A 24,880-nucleotide genomic window follows, 5' to 3' on the forward strand; every position below is an offset into this window, starting at 1 on the left:
ATCATGGAACAAGATCATCCTGGATGACATGCTTGATCACACAAGGAATGAGCGTGTGATCCGAGACAGCCAGCATGGCTTCACCAGGGGAAGGTCATGCTTGACCAATCTGGTGGCCTTCTATAATGGAGTGATGGCATCGGTGGACAGGGGAAAGGCGACCAATGTCATTTACTGGACTTGAGCAAGGCCTTTGACATGGTCCCCCACCACATCCTTATCTCCAAACTGGAGGGATGTGGATTTGATGGGTGGACTACTCGATGGATAAGAAATTGATTGAAAGGAAGCAGACAGAGGGTGGTCATCAATGGCTCCATGTCCAGGTGGAGGCCGGTAACGAGCGGCGTCCCCCAGGGTTCTGTCTTGGGACCGGAGCTCTTCAACATCTTTATCAATGACATCGATGACGGAATCGAGTGCACCCTCAGCAAGTTTGCTGATGACACCAAGCTGAGTGGTGCGGTTGACACGGTGGAAGGAAGGGATGCCATTCAGAGGGACCTCAACAGGCTTGAAAGGTGGGCCTGGGTGAACCTGATGAGGTTCAACATGGCAAAGTGCAGAGTTTTGCACTTGGGCCGGAGGAATCCTAGGCATCCATACAGACTGGAAGGAATGATCCTTGAGAGCAGCCCTGCAGGGAAGGACCTGGGGGTCCTGATGGATGAAAAGCTTAACATGAGCCAGCAGTGTGCTCTTGCAGCTCAGAAGGCAAATGGTATCCTGGGCTCCATATAAGCGTGGAAGAGGGGTGGCCATCAGGGACAGGAAGGTGATTGTCCCCCTTTACTCTGCCCTTGTGAGGCCCCATGTGGAGGACTGTGTCCAGGTCTGGAGCCCCCAATACAAGAAAGACAGGGAGCTGTTGGAGAGGGTCCCGAGGAGAGCCACAAAGATGATCAGGGGACTGGAGCACCTCCCCTACAAGGACAGGCTGAGGGAGCTGGGCTTGTTCAGCCTGGAGAGAAGAAGGCTGTGATGTGACCTCATTGCAGCCTTTCAGTACCTAAAGGGAGCCTACAGAGAGGAGGGGAATCAACTCTTTGAAAGGGTAGATAACAGCAGGACAAGGGGAAATGGTTTTAAGATGAGGGAGGGAAGATTGAGGTTGGATGTCAGGGGGGAATTCTTTCCAGAGAGAGTGGTGAGGTGCTGGAACAGGCTGCCCAGAGAGGTTGTGGATGCCCTGTCCATCCCTGGAGGTGTTCAAGGCCAGGTTGGATGGCGCCCTGGGCAGCCTGGTCTGGTATTAAATGTGGAAGTTGGTGGCCCTGCATGTGGCAGGGGGTTTGGAGATTCGTGATCCTTGAGGTCCCTTCCAACCCTGTGGTTCTATGATTCTGTGATCAGGGGGAAACAACCCCTCTTATGTTAGATCTGCTGCTGCCTGGAGAAACTCCTGGTTCAAACACACTCAAGGTACAGTGGCAGCCACTGGCACAAGAAAAATGAGGACTGGATGCTCTGAGAGATGATTCTGGGCATGCATGCAGGGAAGGACTTAGGTTGCAGAGAGACTGCAGGGCTGTAGGGATTCCAGAGGTACGCAAGAGATGTCCCCAGAGGAGGACTGAAGCAATGGTCATGTCACCTCATGGTAGCTCCTTGAAGCCAACCTGCCCAACTCGTCTGAACAATGTAGGAGACTCAGACCATGTGAGACAGGGAGGCTGTGAGAGCAACCACTGCACTGACCTGCCAGACCTCCATCTCAGGTTGTGACGTTTCTGCTGAACAGCAGATCGTGTCATTCAAAAAGTTCTGCCTAGTTCTGTGATTAAATGTTTTGGTATCTGAGCCCACTGGATCTCTGCACTGTTAGTTGGCATTAAACTAAGGCTGTCAGGAGATCTTCTTTTGAAGTGTGTTCAGTTTAGTAAACTAAAAAATGTGTCCCAATAGAGAGTACAATTTAATTATCTATAAGGTATGCAGAGTTTCTTTCTGATGCTCTTTGCATTTTTTAATCACTGTCTCTTACCTTTCAGTCGTACATCTGCCAAATTCAGCCACCAGTCTTATACTGTGCATTTTAAATGTGTAGTTTTGGAATTTAATTTTTCATTTGTTTTCTTCTCTTCTCCTTCCTCCTCTTTGTTTGGAAATTTTGACCTGTCCCATTTGTTTTTGTGCTACTTTGCAGCATCAAAATACTTCTCAAAATCTCACAGAGATGGACAAGAGGTAGATGTAACTGGAAATATTGCCATTGTATGCATGCTAGATAACAATATTTGTCCTCTTTAGTTAGAAAACCTTTTTTCATCGACATACTGTGTTGGTACCAATAATACTGGCAATTCAGTAAGATTAAAAAACTGAAACAGAAGTAAAAGCAACTGTTGAAAAAAAAAAGGTTTTGGTAGTAAGAAACGTTACTGTACTAGCTATCAAGCAATCCCTCTAAGTTCTTGCCCTGGACAATTTCTGTTGTTCTATTAGTGAGCTGATGTGCTCATTACAGATGAGGGTTTTATGGTTTTGCATAGTCTCAGACAGTTTGTGTTTATAGGATAAGCAACAGGAGTGAAGGAATAGTGTGGCTTTGTGAGCTGTTGAAGGTGTGTGTCATTCATTAGTAGTGCCTGCACAGAGCAACAATAGTCCTGTGAAGTACTGAGGATGCAGGTCTTGCTGTAGTTACAGTTTTCTATAATGGATATGGTCATTACCTATAGCATAGCTCAGTAGTTGTCACAAGCTGTTTTTCCTGTTAAGAAGACTCTGATTCTTCTCTTCTGTAGTTCATACTTCAGTGTATTAGTGGGCTGACTGTAATGAGTGTGACTTTGAGTTAATTTTTTTGCTTCTTTTGATGTAGAATAGAAAACAGAATAAAATAAATTAAAAAAAAAAAAAAAAAAAGAGAGAGAGAGAGAGAGAGAGACCTCCTCAGGTTTTGTTTTCTCCCTGGTGCTTTAGCTACTTTCTATTTCTTATCAGAAGTTCAGGCTGGCTTTCAGGAAGCCACTTTGCAGTGCTCCACTATGCAAGAAAGTCTTTACAGAATGAAGATGGGTTGTGTGTCTTCCCCTAAGCATTCTGCATGTATTCCAGTGGAAATATAAAATACTTGCTGCAATAGCAGCTGTTGTTTCAAATGTCTTCTGTGTGTTGCATCACTTTAGGTGCCTGAATAGGTATGGTTTTTTACTTCTTGGCAAAAGAGTCATAGTCCAGGAATCTCTGTGTTCTTTGGTTGTGTGTTCTGTGCTACCATCACAGAGATGGATGTTGGAAACTCTTAGGAGCCATCTGGGGACCTGACATTACTTTTGTAAAAAGCATTGAAAAATAAGTTAATTAAAATAGTCTTCCTACAGTTGCAAACTACTTCCAAAATCTCAGCATTTTTATACCTTCCAATCCCACCACATTGCAGACCAGGAGTTACAAAATAGGAAGGTTTCCGCATCACCTCTTCTGCCTTTCACTGATGCAGAAGTTACTCAAGTTGCTGTGTTACTTTGATCACTTAGTGACAGGTGAGATGAAAGTGATCTGATCAGTTGTGACTGACGGCTTCAGTCATTTATACAGCATTTCTGCTGTGGTGAGGCTTGCACACTGACAGCATAAGCTGGTGAATTGTGTGTCATTGTCCCTGAAAGGTTCATGAGGTTTGGGTGCGTCTGGTGCCCTGCTGTGAGTAGGGTTTAAAACTTGCTAAGTTTCTAACAGAATAAATGAGTTCCTCATGAAACAACATGTTCATAGAAAAAGAGGATTTGAAAAAGGCTGTTAGCTGCTGTTCACTGAGCATCATTCTTGCGTTTGTGCCTTCTAACAATTACGTGTTAATATGTCTAATTGCTCTTAAGAAAGTTCAAGGCATATATTTTGTGATGCCCTCCCACCCATTGAAAGAAAACCCACTAAGAAATTGTGTTTATTCTTTTATACAGAATGCATCAAACTCAAAGGTGAAGAAAAAAACAACTAAGACTCAAGAAGCCAAAAAGATATTGAAGAAGAAATTTAAAGTGAACACAAGAATAGTTTTTACTGAAGATGGAGAGGTAAGATAATTCAGAATAACTTCATATTGGTGGGAACTGAATTTGTAGTTCCTATAAAGGCAAAAATGCTTGTAGTCTGTATGTATGTACGTATATAAAAAATTATTTTTAGAAGTGTGTCATTTTCATTATTGGTTTAAGTTCTGCAAAACTATTCACTTCCTCTGAGGAACAGAGAGGTGTTGTTGTATAGTGATGTCGTTTCACAGTTATGTGTGTTAAGGTATTTGGAAAAGAACAGTTAGTACATCTACCTGTCTGTACTTTGCTCCTGCGTATTATCTTCAAGGTTAGGTGGAATACAGAACTGAGCTTTTCCTTATAGAAACATAATGCTGTTTTCTTACAGGTAATTGCCAAAGCTTCCCTAAGTCTTGAGTTAATGTGCAAACCTTAGGAGTCTGTGATATTCTTTCCAACACTCACTGTTTCTAGATTGAAAATATTGTTTGAAAACCTAAGGGAGTACCAAATTTCCACCTACTGGTGCAGATGTAAAATTGTATCAAAATTTGCCAGTGATATAACTGGATCTTTTCATAATCCCTGGAAAAATGTATTGATTTAGTCCAGAAAGGAGTGATTGTGGATTGCTAGTCACTGTTGGGTTCCTCACGAGGTGATAACCTCACAAGGAAGTCTTCACAAACTTTTCTAACATTTTATTTTACTTCAAATAGCTTCAAATATGTACATTGTTTTTCTATTTCAAACACTGTGAAAAATGTAGTGGTTTTTTAAAAATTTTTTTAAACTGTAGATCAATTTCAAGCACTTCATTTGTTTTTGTGATCAAATGAAATAATTTTATAGCCATATAAATAATGGCATTAGTCACAATTTAAAAGATTTTACAAGTTACTCTGCTGACTAGAAATCATGCACTCACATATTTTTAGATATTCTAAAATAGTTTTCTGTTCTTAAATTACACATACAAATGCTTCATGTGTTGGTGCAACAAAGCAGAAAAGATGTAGAGTAAAAAGTAGGAGAAGAATTATGGTTAGGAAACTATACAATGAACATGACTTATGGGCAGTAAGAAGCTGCACTTAGAAGTTTTACTGCTCTGCATACTTGTCTTTGATAAAAATAATTTCCTTCAGGAAAAGCATCTTCTTATCAAACATAATCACAAAAGCTCAATTTTATGAGTGAAAACAGATTGGGATTGCTGACGTTTTGGTGAACAACACGGTGCACGTTGGGAAGCCCTAAAGATGCCTTGGCATCATTGTTTTTGTTTTTATAAGCTATCTGAAAGACATTCTGTACTTTCTGTCATTTGGTTTATTTGTTAAGAGTTAGTTCTCTGTAAATCTATTAAGCAAGAATGATTCTTGCAAAGATGTCTTTGCCTACCATAAGCTCATATGTCATAGGTGTGGGTGTTTTTCGGTGAATTGTAGTTTTTGTTTAGAATTTCAGATATTCAAATGATGTTGAATTTTGTCACATCATCCCCAAGTGAAACTTCAATCTTAAAACATTTCCACTCAAGTTTTCACGTAACAACCAGTATAAACCTCCTCATCTGTTCTCCTCGCTTCCCTAAAAATACGGAACAACAATTATGATTTCTCATGTACTCTGTGATGTAGACTTTTCTCTTTCTTCTCTCCATTAATATGTTGGAATATTAACTGTTTACTTGAAGATACACTATTTAAATTGACTGCTGTTCTGTTCTGCTGCTTGTATTTTGGAGAGTCATTTTTTGAAAGCAAATATAAATTTTCTCCCAAAATGTGCCATTAGACACAAGTAATGTGGTGTTTTTTTTTTTCCACAAATTTTTGAAAAACAGGAAAAAGTTCAAGTAAATCTATTGGGCAGTAACAATGTAGTGAGGGTTTTCATTTTCAAATACTTATTTTTAACTGAATGTGATTTTGAGTGAGATATCTGAGTTTATATTGTACAGAGTTTTGGTTTTTTTTTTCCTTTGCAAATGATTGGATTTCAGATTGGATATTAGGAACAATTTCTTCTCAGGAAGAGTGGTGAAGCACTGGCACAGGCTGCCTAGGGAGGTGGTGAAGTCACCGTCCCTGGGGTGTTCAGCAGTGGTGATGTAGCACTTAGGCAGTGGTTCAGTGAGCAGTATTAGTGGGGGGTGGACAGTTGAACTAGATAATCTTAGAGATCTTTTCCAACCTTAATGATTCTATGATAATCTTTGTTTAGTCCAGAAAATAATGTATTGGACTACTTAGGACGCAAGAACTTTATTGTTAAGAAACATTCCTAACTATTGTTTTTCTTGTCATGTATAATTCAGTTAGTGCAGCAATGGCCACCTGTGCAAAAATCCAGTTTGGCAAAAACAGATGAAGAAGATGATGCTACTGGTATCAACTTAGATAAAGTGAGAGAGATACTGCGGGAAGAAGACAAATTTGACAAAGAAGAATACAGAAAGAAAATTAAGGAAAAACACAGGGTGAGTTAATTTCTTCTTCAGTTACTGAAGTGCAAAAGTAGATACTTGATACAGATTGCTCAGTGAGTATACTTAAATATATTATGAAATAGGTGCAACACAGGTTTGTGTAAGTGCATTGGTATTTTCAGTGTTACATAGGACACAGAAGGACTGCTCTGACATTGTGAATAGCTAATTGCCTCAAAGCCTTATTCAACAGATGTTTATAACAATGCATCTTTGATTACAGCTTTAAAATCTGGGAAGAGTTCAGTGGCAGTGTTATTTTATGGTTTTAACGGTTTGTTTGGAGGGAAGGAGAAGTTTGGTTGCTTTTTCCCTGATACAACTGTACAGGGGGAAGGGGAATTGAAAAAACCTGCAGTGTTTCTAGAGTACCCTCACTCAACATTCAGTAATGCATTTCAGATAGGCGTAAGTGCTAACTTTTTGTGTCACTGTTATTTAGACTTTTGTTTGGTTGGTTTGGGTTTTTTTTTTTTTCATTATTATGGGTAAATGTGAGATTGTGGGACTGTATTTTATTATTGACCTAATTTATACTCAAAGCTTCTAATTTCCAAAGCATTAAAAGTTGTTTTATTTCCCTGCTTTGCAAATGCCAATCCAGTTTGCCTTTATCCACTAATTGCTAGTGATTGATGGTGGATGTTCTGGCCCCAGTTAAGGCTTCTGTTTGAGCAGAATTGTTCAGAGAGCATTTACAGAATCTTCAAGTTACATTTGGGCACTGGAGTATCCAGCTGAAGTCAAAGCATACTTCACACATTTAACTTGAAAATCTGCCACTGTAGTCCTCTTGAAATCATGAGATCTAGAAAAATCTCACCTCCTTTTTCATTAGTGCAGCATTACATTTAAGAACAGCTGCAAAGAAATAATCTATTGTCTACAGAAAAGATAAAATTATAGTGAATTTTAAAGGAATTACAATTCAAAGATGCAGCTTGAAAAACAAGGAGAGACTGATATATCAATCTGCCATTTACTGTCAAAGTCATATTCTTTGAGCGATGCTGTTTTATGTTTGGTGCTAGACTCTAATGATTAAATGCTTCATCAACTGGCCCGTTAGCGCATCTTCGTCTCCATAGCGCCAAGGAGAATAAATAACATTGATCAGATATTCACTTGCATTTAGAAAAGCAATATTTCACCTGTGGAGATACGATGGAGAAAGAGAAAGCCTCCTTTTGAAAGCCAGACAAATAAAATGAACGGAATATGCCGTACCATAAATGTAGAATGGTGTTGTTTTTTTTTATAACTATGGAAAGTGACAAGTTTCTCAAATGTGCCTTGCTACTTAGGTATTATTCTTTAGGAAAAGAAATAGAAAGGAAAAAAAAAAAAAAAGGGAAAAAGGTGCTATGACAGAAAGAAAAATATTTTTTAAAGAAATCTTCTTACTGAGGGATTGTGAAATGTGTCTTCAGTTTTAAGAGCTGCATTCAAGAATTGCTTGCACATTCAGATTCTTTATTTGTGGCTTAACAATGAGAAGTAAAAAATGTTCCTTATGGTAAACCCTTTGTACATGACATAGCATTCAGTTTCCTGATTGTCATTTAATTTTTGAAGTGATCTTACAAAATGTTTGGTATCCTCAGTTTTTACTTTCCCATATTTAAAAAAGATGAAATTGAAATGGCTGGAAAGCTGATAGATGGAGTTCAGAATTCCCTTTGTTGGACTCTCATTTGCTTCCCTGCTATCTCACCACTCTTGTGGTTGAAGATGATCTTCCACCCTCACTTTAAAAAGCATTCAAGTTTGAAATGCCAATTAATTTTAGACAAAAATAATAGAGGTTCTTTAAGGTAAAGTAGCACAGAGGGAATGTATTTTTGTTGCTGTACATTTTTATAAAGATATGCTTTATGTCGACGTTTCCTGACTGCAAGCTGTTGTTGCTTAGGAAATAGTTGTAATAGTTGGGAAAATATGTCAAGTCCTGTTGGTGTGTCTGATGTAAGCAGAGGCAAGCAGGGTCTCTCTTCTCTTGGGTCATATTAAGCTCGTCAGGGGATCAGAAGAGCCACTCTTCTTGTGTGCCATTAAGGGGCATAGAAAGTGTATATTGGTTAAACTGACACTGTATGGAGAAGTTCCATGGTATAATTTAGAGATTATAGCTAGATGAGAATCACAATGTATCTGCTTTCAGCCACTGGTTTGTCACTGGTACTTTTTTGGAACTTACTGCACTATCAGTGGGCAAATTGTCAGCCCTGGATTACGTGAAGAGTGCAAGGGAACAGGCAGGGTTTTTGAAGGGTGTTTAAGGCTGGATTAAGGAAAACCTCATTATTTGAAATTCAAGCTGCCTGACAATAGAAAGCAATTACATGGCCACTCTCACTTTGCCTCCCCAGTAGTGTCTAAAAAGTTCACCTGTCTCATGAAACTTCCCTCCCTAAAAGTTAACATCAGTTAACAGCAGATACTTTGCTGAGTCTGGATCTTTGATGACAATCTCGGTGACCACAGGGAAGCAGAACTGCATCATGGCTGTGCTGGACAAGCCTGATCAGATGCCTGGTCATTCTCTGAATTTCCTATTGGAAGTTCCATTGTATGCATGTTTTTGGTCTCAGACATGGTGGTGAGCAGGGTTGTTAGGAAGCATGCCATTAGCACTCCAATTTGGATTTGTTTGAATTTCTTGTTACTGAAGCTACTATCTGCAGTTTTATGTACAATTACCAGAATGAGGATGCTGTTAAAATTTGCTGCTATTTTGTATATATTAACGCATGTGTGGTTGATGAGGGAGAAAAAAAAAAAAGATAATATAAGAATTTGGACCATAAAGATCAGTTTCTGTACGTGGTGTACTGACCTTTAAATGTTTGTTGCATGTAATTGTAAATGTGCAAAAACTTGTGTGCACCTTGAGTCCCTATTTTGGGTATAATATTAGGAGACATTGTGTTAGACAGTACTTTGCTAGAATAATAGATTTTATTTATGAAACCTGAAGATTTAGCATACCTATGTACATGTATAAGTATGGCTGCCAAAAATGATTACTTTAGTATTTTTTTTATGAGCTGTAGGCTTGATTTCATTATACCTAACCTACTAAATGCGGTTTATTTTGTTCATGCTAATCCAATAAAAATAAATAGCATATGTCAAAATGTCAAAAATGACAAATCTAGATCAAAGAACCACAGAATAGTTGGAGGGGACATTCAAGCCCACCCAGTCCCAACCCTGTGCTGTGGGCAGGGCAGCCATCCGCCAGCTGAGCTGCCCCACGCCCCATCCAGCCTGGCCTGCAGCATCTCAGGGATGTGTGTGTCGGTTCAGATTTCCTTCTTTTAATTCTTTACTTCCTGCTGCCCCTGGGGATTGCTGTAATTTTCTGTTCTGTGTATTTGGCAGTTTCCATTCCATTCTTTAAATCATTTTTTGAAACATGTTGCTTCTATTAAAAGCATTATTTAGGTGGGTGGGAAAAGCGCTGGAGCACAAGTGCGTTTTGGTTTTGTATAAAGCAAGTGCAGCAGTCCTTACCCTGGCTGAGTACCTCAGTAATCCAGACATCAAAGGGCCTCTGAAGTGGAATGTCTGCCACAGCCTTCATAGGATGGCTGAGAATATCAGCACAGCTTGTGGAGGGCTGTACTAATATTGCTTTGTTTCAGCAAGTTTTTTGTGTCCCGCCTGTGGATTCGTGTTTTGATTTAGGCTGTGGGTGGACTCATGAAAACATTCCTTTTTAACTTTTTAAAAAATTGTCATTTTATAGGTCGACTTCCATTGAAAATCCCTCTTTTTGTGGTTTCTTTTGAATATTCTTGATGATGAAAGGTCTTGAGGAAAAAAATGGAACTTCTTAAAATCAAAACTTTCATGAAATAACTTCTTTTATTATTAACTTTTGAGGTGAATATGGCCTGTCAGCTTAATACGAACTTTCCTCGCAAAATCCTTTCTGATGAATAGCAGACCTACTCAGAAACTATCCACAGGCCACTGCTTTTAAATCCATTTCTGGATGTCATTTAAATGAACACAGTTTTCAGTATGATCAGAAATACGTTTTGGTGCATTCATGAGATTCTTGGATTAGATGAGATGTGTTGCAGTGCCTTAAGGCATGTGCAAACTTGCAAAGCATCTACACTATAATTAGGTTTCCTTCAAGAGATTCATATTCTGTTATCCTCTGTTTCCTTTGCAAATGGGGGAAAATTGAAAATGTGATGGGTAAAAATAAATAAAAACCTGAGGTATAATTGTAACGTAATTAATTCCTATTGAAATTTTGGAAGCAGAGTGAATTTTAGCAGTTGACCACAAGGGAAAGGGCAGTAGCACCAAGGGAGATGATGTGGAAAGAATTCTGCATGAAGGGAAATCTAATGACAGCAGAGAGAGAGGTATGAATTTGAGCTCCTTTTTGAAATGTGTAAAATGTTATCAACAACAATAAAAGGAGAAGCAAATAAAGTATTCAGAAGATGTTTTTGCGCTCCATTTTTCAAGTTTTTAACTGAGAAAGTGCTGTTGTTAGGATGAAAACACTGGCAGAGGGAGATTAGTCTTGCTTTTTAATAACATCACTTTCTTTCAACTGGGTGCTGAAGGAAAAAATGAATAGAAGCCTCATTTTTTCCTCCCTTTCCAGCAAGTGCAATATGCTATGAACTTGAGATGATCAACACTAGAACATGGCTAAAAGGCATCATTTCCCTGAGCTGAGTGGTATTGCAAGCAAGATACGGTCGTCCTCAGGGTCCTGATACTGCAGGAACTGAGTGTAACTTAGGGAAAGGTTTTGATGGGATAGAAACTTGTGGTTTCGGGAGTGTGCTTTCCCAGTGAATGTAATGAATAACTTTCTGTTAAAACTCATTTTTGAAGTAATGTGGACTGGTAAGGAAATTCAGATCTCGTGTGTGATGATGTTGCCTAGAATTTTTTAAAATTGAAAACGAGATATAAGTTTACTTATGGAGAAAGAATTCTTTTTATTATGTAATCAGCCAAATGTTAGAATTAAACTGTGAATTTATTTTTAAAAGCAGTAATGCTGGTGGTTTTTTAACTAGCAGGAGAATGATTGCATCAATTAGTTGGGATGTCAGCTGCTGTGTACAGCAGTTGTCCCTCCACTGTGTGTCCCACACCTTGCTGCGCTCCTTCGGCCTTACCTGCTGGCTAATGCTGCAGCCATTGGCTCTGCCTCCAGCCCCAGCCCTGTGTGCTGGTTGTACGTTTCCCAGGTGGAAAAGTTCTCAGGGAGAATTGCTTGTACTTTTCCCCTTTTCTGGCTGACCTTTTGCAGCCCCCTACCAGACTTTGCTAATGATTCGCTTTTGCAAATGACTTCTGTTCATGACAGGAAGTCTATGATTTGGATGTGTTTGTATTGTAGAAGCATGTAATGACTTAGGCTGGAAGGGACCTTAAAGTCCCCTCAGTCCCAACCCCCTGCCATGGGCAGGGCTGCCACCCACCATTTGAGGCTGCCCAGGGCCCCATCCAACCTAGTAAAGAGAAATACAGATGTTAGGCAACACGAACCACTCGTTATGCTGGAAAATAAAAGAACCCATGAAAAATAGTTTTTGGAGTGGGAAATTCAATCACTGTGTTAGTTCTGAAGAGCGAGTGCATTGTATTTCAAAGGAAGTAATGTTGGTAAGCTCCCTGTTAGGCAAAGCACCGGGATGGTCCTTCCTGGTGAGCGGCAGTGTGTCAGGTCACGGCATGGTTGTGTGGTTGGTTTGGTGCTGTGTGGAGGTAACACTGCTCTCTCCTGTAAGGAGCATGCTGGTGTAAGTGCAGAATATAGAGGGAGGACGGCAGCAGCTGTGAGGAGCTCAGAGAGAAGCATTAGAGATGGAGAGATGTGTAGAAATGAGTCAGGAGAGGATTACTTTGTTAGAAAGCCTGTCTGAATACTTCTATTGCTGTTGTATACTGGCGCTGCTGCTGTTCCATCCTGGGTGCAGAGCTGTTAAGATAAGGAGGCTGGGTGCTGCTTGATGGACTGACCGCCATCCTTGGCAAGTCTGAGCACCGGAATCTGTTTGATCTCACTGCGCTCACTGCTTGTGTTTTCCTTGTTTTTTTTCTTTTCACTTTGAAAACTGGATGGGCTGCACTTAAAACTGAAGTATCCTATGATTTTTACTAATTTTCCTGCAAAATCAGAGTTTCTGGCTTCATGTCGCTGATGTGACAAAGCAGCAACTGAAATAATGGAGTAACAGGTTTGTGTACGCCCTGACGAGGTGTGTGCCAGTGCCACTCACAGGAGGGAGAGCCAGAATGGGCACCTGGAGAATGGGGGAGAAAGTGAGGCTTCAACTGGCTTCACCTGTGTGTGTTCAGAGTCTCACTCAGACTGCAATTTGCACACAACAAGGAATCTTACTGTACTGCCTCTGTATATTAATTAGCTGAATTTAATATCTCTTTCTCTTTGGAAACCTATTTTTTAGAATCAATCTGTATGTATATATTTGTATACATTTGTTAAGGGTATGTATGTTCAAAGCAGATGGCCTATTGAAAGTACTTAATATCTTGTTAAAAAAACATCTGTCCTGAAAACATGTTTGGTTTGCGCAGATGTTAGATGAGAAGGGAATCATTTTCATTTCTGTCAACCACTGTCCTGTATTGATTTTGTTCTAACAGTGCCCTTTAAGGGTCAATTTCTGCCAGTTAGTTTTTTTTCTCTTAAATGAGGATGCATTCTGCATTTACCTTTGAGTCCTTCTCCACTGCTTGCTTAATGCTTATGCTGTCTTTCACATGCTTTTGTTGCCATGCTTTTGTTGCCACACTTTCATACTTTTCCTATGCCGTCTTATACAGATCATTCTATACTTGTGTGTTTCATTTTCCCTGCCTAATGAATAAGCATCAGTCGTACACGAGGTTTTTACATTGTTACTTTATGTTGTTGGTTGTTTAAAGAGATTATTTAATAGATATCTAAACCCAAATGTAAACAGATCAAAATAAAAATCAATCACCAAAGGCATAAAAAAGCTTTTCCTTTTTTCCCTGAAGGTATTTAAATTTGTGTATTCAGCAGTGACCAATTTTGTACACTGCATAATATATTTTCTTTTATCCTTGGCTGAAAATAATACTCAATGTCTGTTCTGTTCAGTTTTATCTTTCAGCTGGGAGTGTTGTTTTGGTGGTTGGGCCACTGTTTGCATGTAGATGATTTCCTAATCTCTATTTCTAAACAAATATTAAAGCACATTTAAATGCGCAGTTAAAAAGAAAAATAAAATGTAGCAATGGCTGAAAAACTGACTGCTGAAATGAGATTTTCTTATTCGGTGTGTATTCTGCCCTCCCTCATTCTGTTTATTTTTAACTTATTAAAATAATAAATAGTTCTCACTGATTTCTAGTCTTTATTCTATCCACCTGTGCAGAGCAAAACCGCTGTGGAAGAGAACAGGATTTGTTTGTGTTGGCTCATGTGCATGCTGATTGTGTACAGAAGATTAATCTTGCTGTGTGGGCTGCTGGTGTGTTTATTAGAGCAGGATTTTCAGATCCCAAGTCGCTTGCAAGCTGAGCAGTTAAAAAAAAACACAACAACTTTTGCATGTAAGTAGCACAGAGCTGGTGTGAACTCTTCTGAGAGAAACAAATGTGGGATACCACAGTGAGATGTACAAAGTCGCATTTCAGAGCACATCTGTGCTTTAAAATCTGGGCAGAAACCAGGTTTTGGATAGGATGATGCCAGTATGTAAGAGATGCTGTGAAATTCTGAGCAGCTGTTTGTGCATTTTCTGTAGCACATTTGACTCTGAGTCTCTAAAATAACTCCTACTAAAGTAACAGTTGATAGTAAATACTAAAAAATGAAATCTGGTGCTGCTATCAACCAGCAAAACTTTATTAGCAAATGCAGCCAGAATTTTTTAGTCTGCAGAGTGACGTTGCTCTGAATCCCAGCCACTTCTGGAAGCTGTTGTGCTGGACACTGTGACCTCAGCTGTTGGAGTTAATAGATCAGTAGCTCTGAAGCGTAGCATCAGTAGGTAAAGCATCAGTTATTGCAAGTGCAGTATTAAAATTTTTGATCAAAACCTGCAGTTGATGAGCATTTAAGTTTGTTTTTTTTTAAAGATGAACAAACATACATTATATTATTATAATTACTATTCTTTTCTTTTTTTCTTCCTTTTCTGACTTAGTGAATAGTTTTTATTCCAGCCCACAACTTTTATTTTTGTCCCATTGTCTCTCCCCCTGGCAGAGGGCAGTGAGCAGACAGCTGTGCAGTGCTGAGCTGCCAGCCAGGTTAAACTGCAGTGGTATGAAACGGTGCACAGATTGCCTTGGGTGAAACTGTTGCATGCCTGCAGCTAAGCAAGCAGAGAAGGTCAGTAAGGCTGGTAAAACTGCTGTACAACACGAAAACCAGGAGTTCGTTTCTTGTAAATCTGAGTACGAACATTGCAGAAATTCTTTTTATACATGACAATAGTCCCTATAGATTAAATATTGCAGACAAACCCCTTGACGAATTAAAATGAACTCTCAATTAACTGTAGGAAGAGGGTCAAAAAAGAAGGGGCTCTCTGGGCAGAAAAAAACCTGTAAGCTTTCAGAATTGCAGGAATGTTTTTAAAATATCTATCAAATATACATATATATCAATTATCTTTATGTATCAAGTACCTCAGCTGCTAAGCTGTGTTTATGTGAATCTTTCACTTATTGAGAGCTTCACCAAACACAAAGGGCTGCTATTAGTCATTAATTTTTTCACCTTGACCTGAAAACGTGGAACATGAGAGTTTTTCCTTTTAGTAGGTGTTGTCAGTATATTGAGGGAAAAGTTAAAAGGGCATGAGTGTTTGTTTGAAAATCCAGTAGTGGGAGAGGAAACTGGAGTGTGAAGTCAGTGACAGAGTTCAGCATGTAGCTTTTCTGTATGTTAGAAGTAGAAGCAAAGTGAGCTGTGGTTTTGCCTCGTTGTTAGGACAGAGCTGGTTCCTTTGCCCCTTTGAATGCAGACAGGTGGAAGGGTTTTCGCTAATGGTAACTCTTTCTTGTTTAGTTGAAAACCAGACGGTGATGTGAAACTATGAGATGATGTCTAAAGCTTTTCATTTTTGTGATCACTGAAATTACTGACTGTCCTCATTAGCTAGATGTGTAACTGTGGGGAAAACTGATCATTTGCAGGAGAATTTTAAAAGCTGATCAGGAAGGTCTCTGAGCTGTGTAACACTATTTACATTGGTTTCAATTGGATCTTGAAACAGCAGGAGAGTTCTGTAAGATATTGAGAACTACCATGAAGATACTTTTAAGGATAATAAATTAGTAATTTAGCCTGCGAGTAGTCCACAGCAAGCTAATAGAATGACTGGCTTAAGGCTCCTTACTACAGAGTGAAATGAAAAGAGTATCAGTAAATAGTGGGGCTTTGTGGAAAGTAGGTGTAGTGAAATGTGTTTATGTGTGATTTTGTCAGAACAGAATTTGTTTTGGTAAATAAATCTATCAAATATATTGACATTTCTACAAGCTGTTCACTTGAGCATTTTCATTAATAAGTTAAATAAAATAAGATTAATGTAGCACAAATTAAATAGACCAAAATTTCAGCAGTTGGAACTTTGCAAACCAGTGGCTCCTGATTCACAGTGGACTGTTTCAAGAATTTTTTTTAGTGAAGTGCAGGAAAGCTTTCTTGCTAAGTTGGGCTCAAGCAGAGAAATCTGCGTTTTAAAATTGGCTTGTGAACATGTTTATAGGAATCATAGGATGGCTTGAATTGAAAAGCACCACAATCATCATCTAGTTTCAACCCCCTGCTATGTGCAGAATCACCAACCACCAGACCAGGCTGCCCGGAGCCACATCCAGCCTGGCCCTGAATGCCTCCAGGAATGGGGCATCCACAGCCTCCTTGGGCAAATAAGAATAAGAACCTTGTAGTGTAATGTGAGGACTGTGAGCTCTTCCTACAGAGATGGATGCCTTAAGAAAGAAAGATATGGGTGATGTTCTGGTTGCCCATAGTGTGAACTATGGCAGTGGGATTTTGCTGGCATGATCTAAAGGAATCACTGAATGTACAAACAAAAGTGAGAAATGTGGTTGGAAAGATAGTAAGATCTCATATAAATGCCTGTTCATGGAATATTTGGGAAAATAGACATAAATACTGGGAGACATCTGGAGTTGCTTTTGTTTACCTCAGAAAAGAAAGCAGAGTTGGCATGAGCGGGATGTATGTACATTGAAACCGGAATATGGTCTCAATAAATACGAATATACCTTCTGCCAGTCAAGAGATGAAGGGGCTAAAAATCAAATATAAGTAGTTCAGTTCAGTGTAACAGCAGCTTCACTGAAATGTTTTTAAATCTAGAGTTCTTTTTAAACCAGGATAGGAATGTTACTGTAAAAGGTGATACAGTCCTACAGCCTGTTTTTGTGGTAGCCAGGTGCATTGATCCCATCTCCTCTTCTACTTTCCTTTTTGTACTTCTCATTCCAGTCTCTGCACCTTTAAGATCTTTTTGTCTTTACTTTTCTTTAGAGACATACGTATATTGTGCTGTCTGGCATATTTCTGTTCTGTGGCATTATGTCAATCTTCTGCTTTCATAGCTGTCTTTGCAGTGCTCTTTGTAAATCTCTTGAGCAGGAATTTCAACTGTATTGGCTTAAGCCTGTGGCTGTAGTTAAGACACTATCTAAAATTTTCTGTTCTACCCAATTTAAAAACAGCTTTATCCTGCTTTGTAATATCTAGTAGGTTATTTTCTAGCTCTGTATTCTCTTTCACTTTTTTGAAAGTAAAGTTTGAAAAGGATCAGTGTTTTAGCAGAAAGGTAAGAGAATAATGGTGACCCGAGTGAGCAAAGAATGCCCAACTAAAGCACGTAGAAAAAGGGATTGAGAGAAAGTGGAAAACCTCAGTAAAATCATTAGAAAGGTATAAATAAAAATGGTCAGAAATGAATACAAACTTGACTTGGAAGGGAATCGTACAAACTCCCTCTGGATCACGGTAACATCCTGTCTTATTTCCCTTTTGTCTCTGCTGGTTAGCACTATGAAGAAACGTTCACTGAATATTTCCAACTTTTTCCCCTTCCTTTGTCTTTCATAAAGACACCTAGCTCATATTTGAAAGGAAAAGCTTTTACTGCTGTCTTTCATATTGCTGGAATTCAGGAGGAGCCAGATCTTCATTCTCTGTGCTTCTGTATATTCAAACAGAGCTGTGTTCATCCCAATGGAGTCATTTCATCTTTCTTTTTTAACCATGGCCATTTACCAATCTGGGTGCTGTCTCATTCTGCTGCCTGTTCTTGTTTTAATTGGCAGAGGTGGTTGAGTGTAATGTGTATACAGTAAGTTGGTAGTAAAAGTTGCTGGGTTTTAATGGTAAAGGTTGGGGATATTTGGAAGATGTTCTTAAAATCTAGAATCTAAAATCTGATATGACTTATACATATTGACTAATAAATGGTAAATCAGTTTGTAAATGTAGTAATAGTCCCTGGAAAATAGGAGTATGTAAACAATTCTTATATTAATATCTCAATAGCTGGATAAAAACTGACTTTTTGTTTTGTTACAAAATTGTTAATTTTGGTTCTATTCATGGCAGTGCTTTCAGACTCAGGTAAACATACATCATTAAGTTGGTCGAATAATGATAGCAAGCTTGCGTATTTGTATATTTTGATACATGTCAAATCACTTCTGGAAGATGACTTGAACGGTTGCTATCCCATTGTTCTGCAAACATGCAGTCTAAACTTCAAAGCAGTTAATGACTAGCACCAAACTACTGGATGAAACAGTTCTCCAAATACTGTTTTTTAGTATATATCCTAAGCCTGATTTTCTGGCACATTAACTATATGTAAGACCAAAGTGAATCAGTCCTCAGCACCTCCATTTTGAGGTCTTGGAAAACAAGATTCTTTTTTCAACATAAGTCTGTAATGCTCGGTTCATCTGTTTTGGCAGCTGAGGGCTGAGAGATGCAATGGGCTTGTGCTTGGAGTGCTCAGGTCTGGTCTGTTGCCGAGTAGACTAACAGTGTCCACACAGATGACATCTGGTCCCAGTGGCTTCTTTTGGCCCATGTGATGCTGTTGTGGCTTTAGATAAAAATATTGACTGCTTTTTCACGTTCTAAAAGAGCTGAAACAATGAGAGCTGTGTTATGTTTGACTATGGTGAAGTCTTTTTTTTTTGTTTTTTATACCATGTGCTGAATGCAGTGGCATGTAGGTTTGGGTGGATTGAGGTTTTGGTGTACAAAGGTGTCAGCTACAGCACTGGAGAACTGTGTAAGGCAGAGATACACAAACCTCATTCAGTTTTTTCACTGCCTGCTTCTGGGAATGAACTTTTGAGCTGTTCAGTTTTGATTTAGAGAAGAGAGGTTGATCTACACAGACTTTGAGAGTGCTTCAGTTGTTTGGGCAATCAGAAGAACAGAAAATGGCATGTACCACAAAGATGTCTCTAACGAAATTGAATTCAGACAACAATTGAAAATCTTGGCAGTGTGTTCTGACTTTCTCAGCACCACACGTGTACCATACTACTTTCCCAAGCAGCTTTGGGTAGTACCTTCCTGTATGCTTTGGTAAAACTAGTGATAGTGTTGGAAAATTGAAACTGACTTGGCACTGGTGTTATATGGCAGAGTAAGCCTTTGTCCATCTTCAGCAGAAGTACTGCAGTAGAATTACATGCCAGAGCATCAAGAGCACCAAAGGGAAGGTCTCTTGAGAACTAATAGTGCAGCATTAAAGCACAGAAGAGGATGAGCGCTGACCAAAAGAAACACAGGCCAGAGAGAGCTGAGTGCTCTGCATCAGTGTCCTTTACCATGCATGGTCTCTGTAGCTTCAATATGGGTGTGCTCAGCTAGCAGTGACAGTGGCATCTGTGCTCCTGACCAGATCACCTTACTCATTAATTTTATGGTGTCTGCTCTTCAATTGCGATGATAAAGCACCAGAACTGCTGGAGTTTTCTCATCATATCCAAGAGTGATCTGAAATGTGTCTTCATGCTGTAACATGGTTTTCAGCCTTTTCTGTGCCAACGTGTTGACCCAGAGCTGATATTAAAGGGGTGTCTTTTTTATGTGGACTTACATGCTGGTGCTAGGGACGGCTTATGTTGCTCAAAGGAACAAAGACGGATGCATCACATAAGCTTTTTTATGCTTGTGTAAAAAAGGTTGAATAACCAATTTTGTTGACGTTGCTAAGATGAGAGGTTATGGCCTCATGCTGTGCCAAGGGTGGTTCGAGTTGGATATAAGGAAACGTTTCTTCTCAGAAAGAGTGGTGAGGAATTGGAGCAGACTGCCCTGGGAGGTGGTGGAGCCACCATCCCTGGAGGTGTTGAAGAAGTATGTGAAAGTAACACTGAGGGATGTGGTTAGAGAGCATGGTGGGGTGGGTTGATTTTGGACTAAGGGGTCTTTCTCAACCTCAATGATTCTATAAGACAAATGGAAAATAGGGAATGGTGTCCTTTCCTAACTGGTGTAAGTGCCCTTACTTGAATTTCTGTCCTTACCTCATGAAATCGATAATTGAAAGGATGTTAAATTACAAAGACCTGACAGCGTATAAAATAATGTTTCAGTTGGTTTAAAAATAAACAAATCCCAGTAACAAAAAGAAGAGAGAAACAGGGTGATTAATGTCAGTTATGTTAAATATTTTGGCTGCTTCGGGATGTTAGAAATCTGGCTGGCAGCTTTGAATGAGTTTTATCATTGCTTTTTACTCGTTTGCCTTTGGTGGAGGCAGCTTGATGTTATTGTGGCTCCTGAATTGATGCAATTACTAACAAAAATTCTTCAGTAACATTCAGTAACAAAAAGTAACATTTACTTAATAATGGAGATAAGAAAGCTATTGAGAATATGTTATAGCTTTCAGTCTTCAGCAATTCTGAAGTAGGGAAAATTATTATTTTTGCTTGTTAAATAGATTGAGTTCCATGTTAAAACAGTGAGAAATTAGAAAAACTTACCTTTTGGTGCAGTTTTTATCTGACCTGTTTTGGACAAGTACTAACTTCATCAAAATACTTAACTGTGTATTTCCTGCAAGAGTAGTGAGTTTCAGTGAATTTGAATCATTTTGATATCATTTAAGAGCAAGAATAAGAAATAATATCTCAAGCAGATCTTTTTGTATATAATTTTTCATCAATAATGTTTAGAATAGATTCCACCATTATAATCTGTGTGCACTAAAAATATCTCGGCGTTTCCAATAAAATCTTAAGTTACTAGAAAAAAAACAGGCTGGGAATTTTGTTTAAAACTGTGGATCTTATTTGTTTTAGGAGAAAAGGCTGAAAGAGAAAGCAGCGAGGAGAGAAGCCAGGAACAAGAATGCACGGGTAAGGATTTGTGTTTGATTATGATCAAGCTAATGCTTGTGCTTTTCAAACTGTTATTTGATTACTGCATTTATTTCTTTAATAAGCGATGATTTGGTCAATGACTCCTTACAGGCTTTTTCTCCTTGCTTATCTTTTGTCATTCACCTACTGTGATGTGGTTATAATGACGTTATGAGAAGATACTGAGTAGGGTTAGGAAGTTTGTATGTGTGTGTATCTATTAATAACATGGAGGCTTTTTGAAATTGCAGTTTCTTTATTCTGTACGTCAAGTGAGCTGCCATTTCAGCTGCAGTGCTGATGCCATTTTTTTCCCTCTAAATACCTGAACATGTTAATAACCTGCTGCAGTACTGAAGGCAGTAAGGTTTTTGGTGAAATCACGTTTAGACTTGTTTCTGCTGAACCTCTTTCTTTAAGCTACAGGTGTTTACACTGAAGTTTATTCCTGCCTTTTGTTAGGCCCCAACCCTTTCCTATCCTTATTCATATACGTGTATTATTAATTTCCTCATGGCTCTTCTGGTTTTTCATGTTGCATGTTTTGTGATGAACTGAGATTTCATTTAGCTGGAAAGAATATGGGCTGAGGAATATACATGGTATTTCTCATACTGCATCTCCTGTTTCCTATGCTACATGTGTTCCTATTCATTCTTGGCAGTTAGCAGAGATCTTACTCCCTTGAGAAAGTGGATAATGTTCTGTGTTTTCCATGATGACCAGGTGTTGGGAGATAGGAGTATAGGAAGACACTTCACACTGTAGTTCTGAAGTAAGCGCAGTTTAGGATGGAAGGCCTAGTTATAGGATTAATTCTGTCTTCAGAAATGGCAAGCTGTGAGAGCCACTGACGTTGTGACCTCTCAGTGAAGCAGCAGAAGTTTTCTGTGTGAAATTGAATGTTTAGAGTGGCATAGTTTTAATGTATTGAGGAAGCGTGGTAGAAAAATTATGGAATGAATGACTAACAGACATCTGAATATAGTGAGAAAACACTGATCAGATCAGACTGCATCACACTTGTAAATGTTTGGCTGTGTGTTCATTTCACCTTTTCTTGAGGTATAAAAAATCCCCGTGTCATATTACTCAGCAGCTGGAGAAATAAGGCCATTCTTCTCAGAGGGCTGTGCTTACTGATGTACTTCCCCTGTCCAAATTCTTTGCCAGTCAAATGAATCTCTCCTTAATGATAGGAAATGAAGAGTGGTCTGTGTGTGCTCTGTGGGTGTGCACATGTGTACAAGATGGTTTAAATACAGATTGGATAAGATGAAAACATGTTTTGATGCACACTTTCCTCTCCTCTATGCAACCCTGGCATGCTGGATGCAGCCTGGCAGACTTGCTGTGAGAGTACCAGCAGTGTAAGCCTGTCGTTGCTTGGACTTCTTTTTACCTCTCAAGTGCTGAGCTTGCTCTGTGCAAGAGGAGGCAAAGCTCTGAAGCTTCACGTCATCCTCGGTGAAAACTGCTGGCCTTTTTGTTTTGTTCAGAGGCTACTTTTGCCAGAACTCTGTGCAGTCGAATCCTGTCACTTTCTGTGGGACTCATTTGAAGGGAAGATGTTTCCATTGGGAGCAGCTGTGACAGCCTGGAGTTGGGCGTCTCATTTGTGGATGTACAGGGGAGAAGCAGGTGTTAGATAAAGGTGGCAGTTTCAGGCTACTGGGTGTCTGAGGAATTAATTAACAACACTCCCTGCTTTACAGAAGCTTACAGATGAAGCTACAGTAGCTGAAGCTCTCCATAGTCTGTGTAGGATATGACTCAAGCAGCTCCTATGAGACATCCAGAGGAAAAAAAAAAAAAGGGAAATAGTAAAAGAGAGAAACTATTGAAACAGAAATGAGTTTAGCAAATGTATATTGCCTAAGTCAGGAGTTCAAAAACTTTCACATTTTCACTATATGGCTTGTGACCCACTTACTCTGCCAGACACAATTCTTTAACAATTAATAGCATTTTCTCAAAAGAGAAAGCAATATGGAGAACCAAAAAGCAGCAAAGGTATTTTTAGCTACATATTAATGCAGTTCAACAGCTGGAGAAAGGGATTAGATCAACAGCTCAGAACAGCCAGTCACATCAAAGCAGCTGGGGTCATAATCTGTTGTTCCACTTCTACCCACTTTATTTCTGTTTGCTTTAACTGCTTCTCTCATAAGATAAATTCTTTGGGTTATGGAGTCTTATTTATCATCTTTCAGTAGTATCCAACCTACTGGGTCTGACCAAAACTCCTTTTTACTTTTCCACTCTAAACATTAACTAATAATTCATCAATTATGACTTTTGCTTCTCTTGTTTGGTGTGACTCCTGCCCTGTTGTCTTGCTGTTTCTTGTCCTGTTTTTATGACTGGGCATTTCTGGCTTTTTTTCTAGAATGAAATTGGAATCTATTTCTCCTGATGTCACAGGAGCCCACAGCAATTGCAGGGAACTTTTTACTCAGCCTTTGAGGCATGAGGGATAGGCTCTGCAAATGGGATTTAATAACCAAATTCTAGCATACTCTACTGAGTGTACTGGAACATGCAGTTAGATGTGTAGTTACTTGCAGTGTTATTTGTCTCCACCTTGGATAAATCCTCACACAATAAATTAACTAAGTAAGAAGTGAGGGCTCTTAAAGGATGCTTTGGAGAAAGTATTTCTTAGAATTTATTACCATTAATTGAATTTGAGTGTAAAAGGATGTGAAATCAGACAAAAGAGCTCTCTTCTTTTATTAAAGAGAAACTGGAATCTTAGGTTGGGTTTTTTCGCTGTTGGTTAGGAGAATTTGATGAGAATTTGATGCAGCATTTCAAAACTAAAAAAAAGCAAGTGGTGCTGATAAAGTTGCTATCCTTGAGCCCTTTCACGAAGCTACATAATGTTTGCTGTGTTCTCTTGAAAGTGATCTGGATAAAATTTTGTAGTCACATTTTGATGTACAAGTAAATCAGAATGCAGAAGCAGAAACACGGATTGCTAGCCTCTGACCTGTGGCCTTGATGGCACAGTGTGTCTCTGAGCCCCAGCAGCAAAGGACAGAAGTGAATCACTGGATGGCTTGTGTTAGACCTTAAAGATCACCCAATTCCAACCCCATGCCGTGGGCTGGTTGCCTTCCACCAGCTGAGAGTGCCCAGGGCTCCCTCCAACCTGGCCTTGAGCTCCACCGGGGATGGGGCACCCACTGCTCTCCGGCAGCCTGTGCTAGTGCCTCACCACCTTCTGAGTAAAGAATTTCTTCCTAACATGTAATCTGCATCTCCCTTCTTTTAGTTTAAAATTACTCCCCTATAGGGAAGTGACAGAGCAGCTCCATGTGGCTGGCACTCATGGGCCCAGAAGTACCCTTCACTTCTAGGCTTCCCCTGACATTTAAAAGCTCTTTCTCTGCAAGCAGCTGTTGGCTGCATTGAAGCTAAACATGACTATAGTTCTCACTGAGTTTACTGTATTGCTGTTTGAATGCCTCAGAGTGCTATTGATATGTTAAGATAACTTCCTCACTTCGTAATTATTGCTTTTAAGAAAAATATTTTTGAAGGAAAGGCATTTTCCAGATGCAGCTGAATGCATCTGTGGGATGCAGGGCGGGGAGTAGATGGGGAGTCTCAGGATAATATGGTGTTTCCAGCTCCTTCACTGATGTTCTTTGTGATCATCAGCCAGCAACACCCAACATGATGCAAAATATGGTAACTAGCCCTCTCCCCCTCAAAAGAGGGCATTAGCATCTGCTAGAAAGAGCTAGGACAGCATCTGCTAGCTGTGCCAGGAGGTAAAGCTTAGTCATTACAGTTGAGTGAATCATTTCAGCCATCGGCAATCTTGAAGAAGTTAAAAAAGGGAAAGCATTTGTGTACAAGATGTTAAAGTAAAGCTACACAACTTAGCTGCCTTGCTCTATCTGTTGTTTTGAACTTATTAGCATCCGGTCACTCTGAGAGGAGTCTCCCCAAGCACTTGATGTTTTAAGAATTTACTCTGTGCGTT

The 24,880-nt window shown here is 39.4% G+C and overlaps 1 protein-coding gene across 1 annotated transcript in view; it reads left to right on the top strand.

Annotated features, from left to right (window-relative positions):
• Positions 1–24,880, top strand: part of DDX10 (DEAD-box helicase 10) — a gene marked incomplete at both ends in the record, with an annotated part of 164,747 nt that overhangs the window by 90,373 nt on the left and 49,494 nt on the right. The window contains 3 exons of the mRNA XM_079547406.1: positions 3,909–4,022; positions 6,307–6,468; positions 20,827–20,883. Coding sequence (XP_079403532.1) covers positions 3,909–4,022; positions 6,307–6,468; positions 20,827–20,883 — 333 coding nt within the window. The remainder of the gene's footprint in view (positions 1–3,908; positions 4,023–6,306; positions 6,469–20,826; positions 20,884–24,880) is intronic.

The sequence above is a fragment of the Tetrao urogallus genome (genome assembly GCF_951394365.1).
Source record: "Tetrao urogallus genome assembly, chromosome: 1".
In the NCBI taxonomy this organism is placed as follows: domain Eukaryota; kingdom Metazoa; phylum Chordata; class Aves; order Galliformes; family Phasianidae; genus Tetrao; species Tetrao urogallus.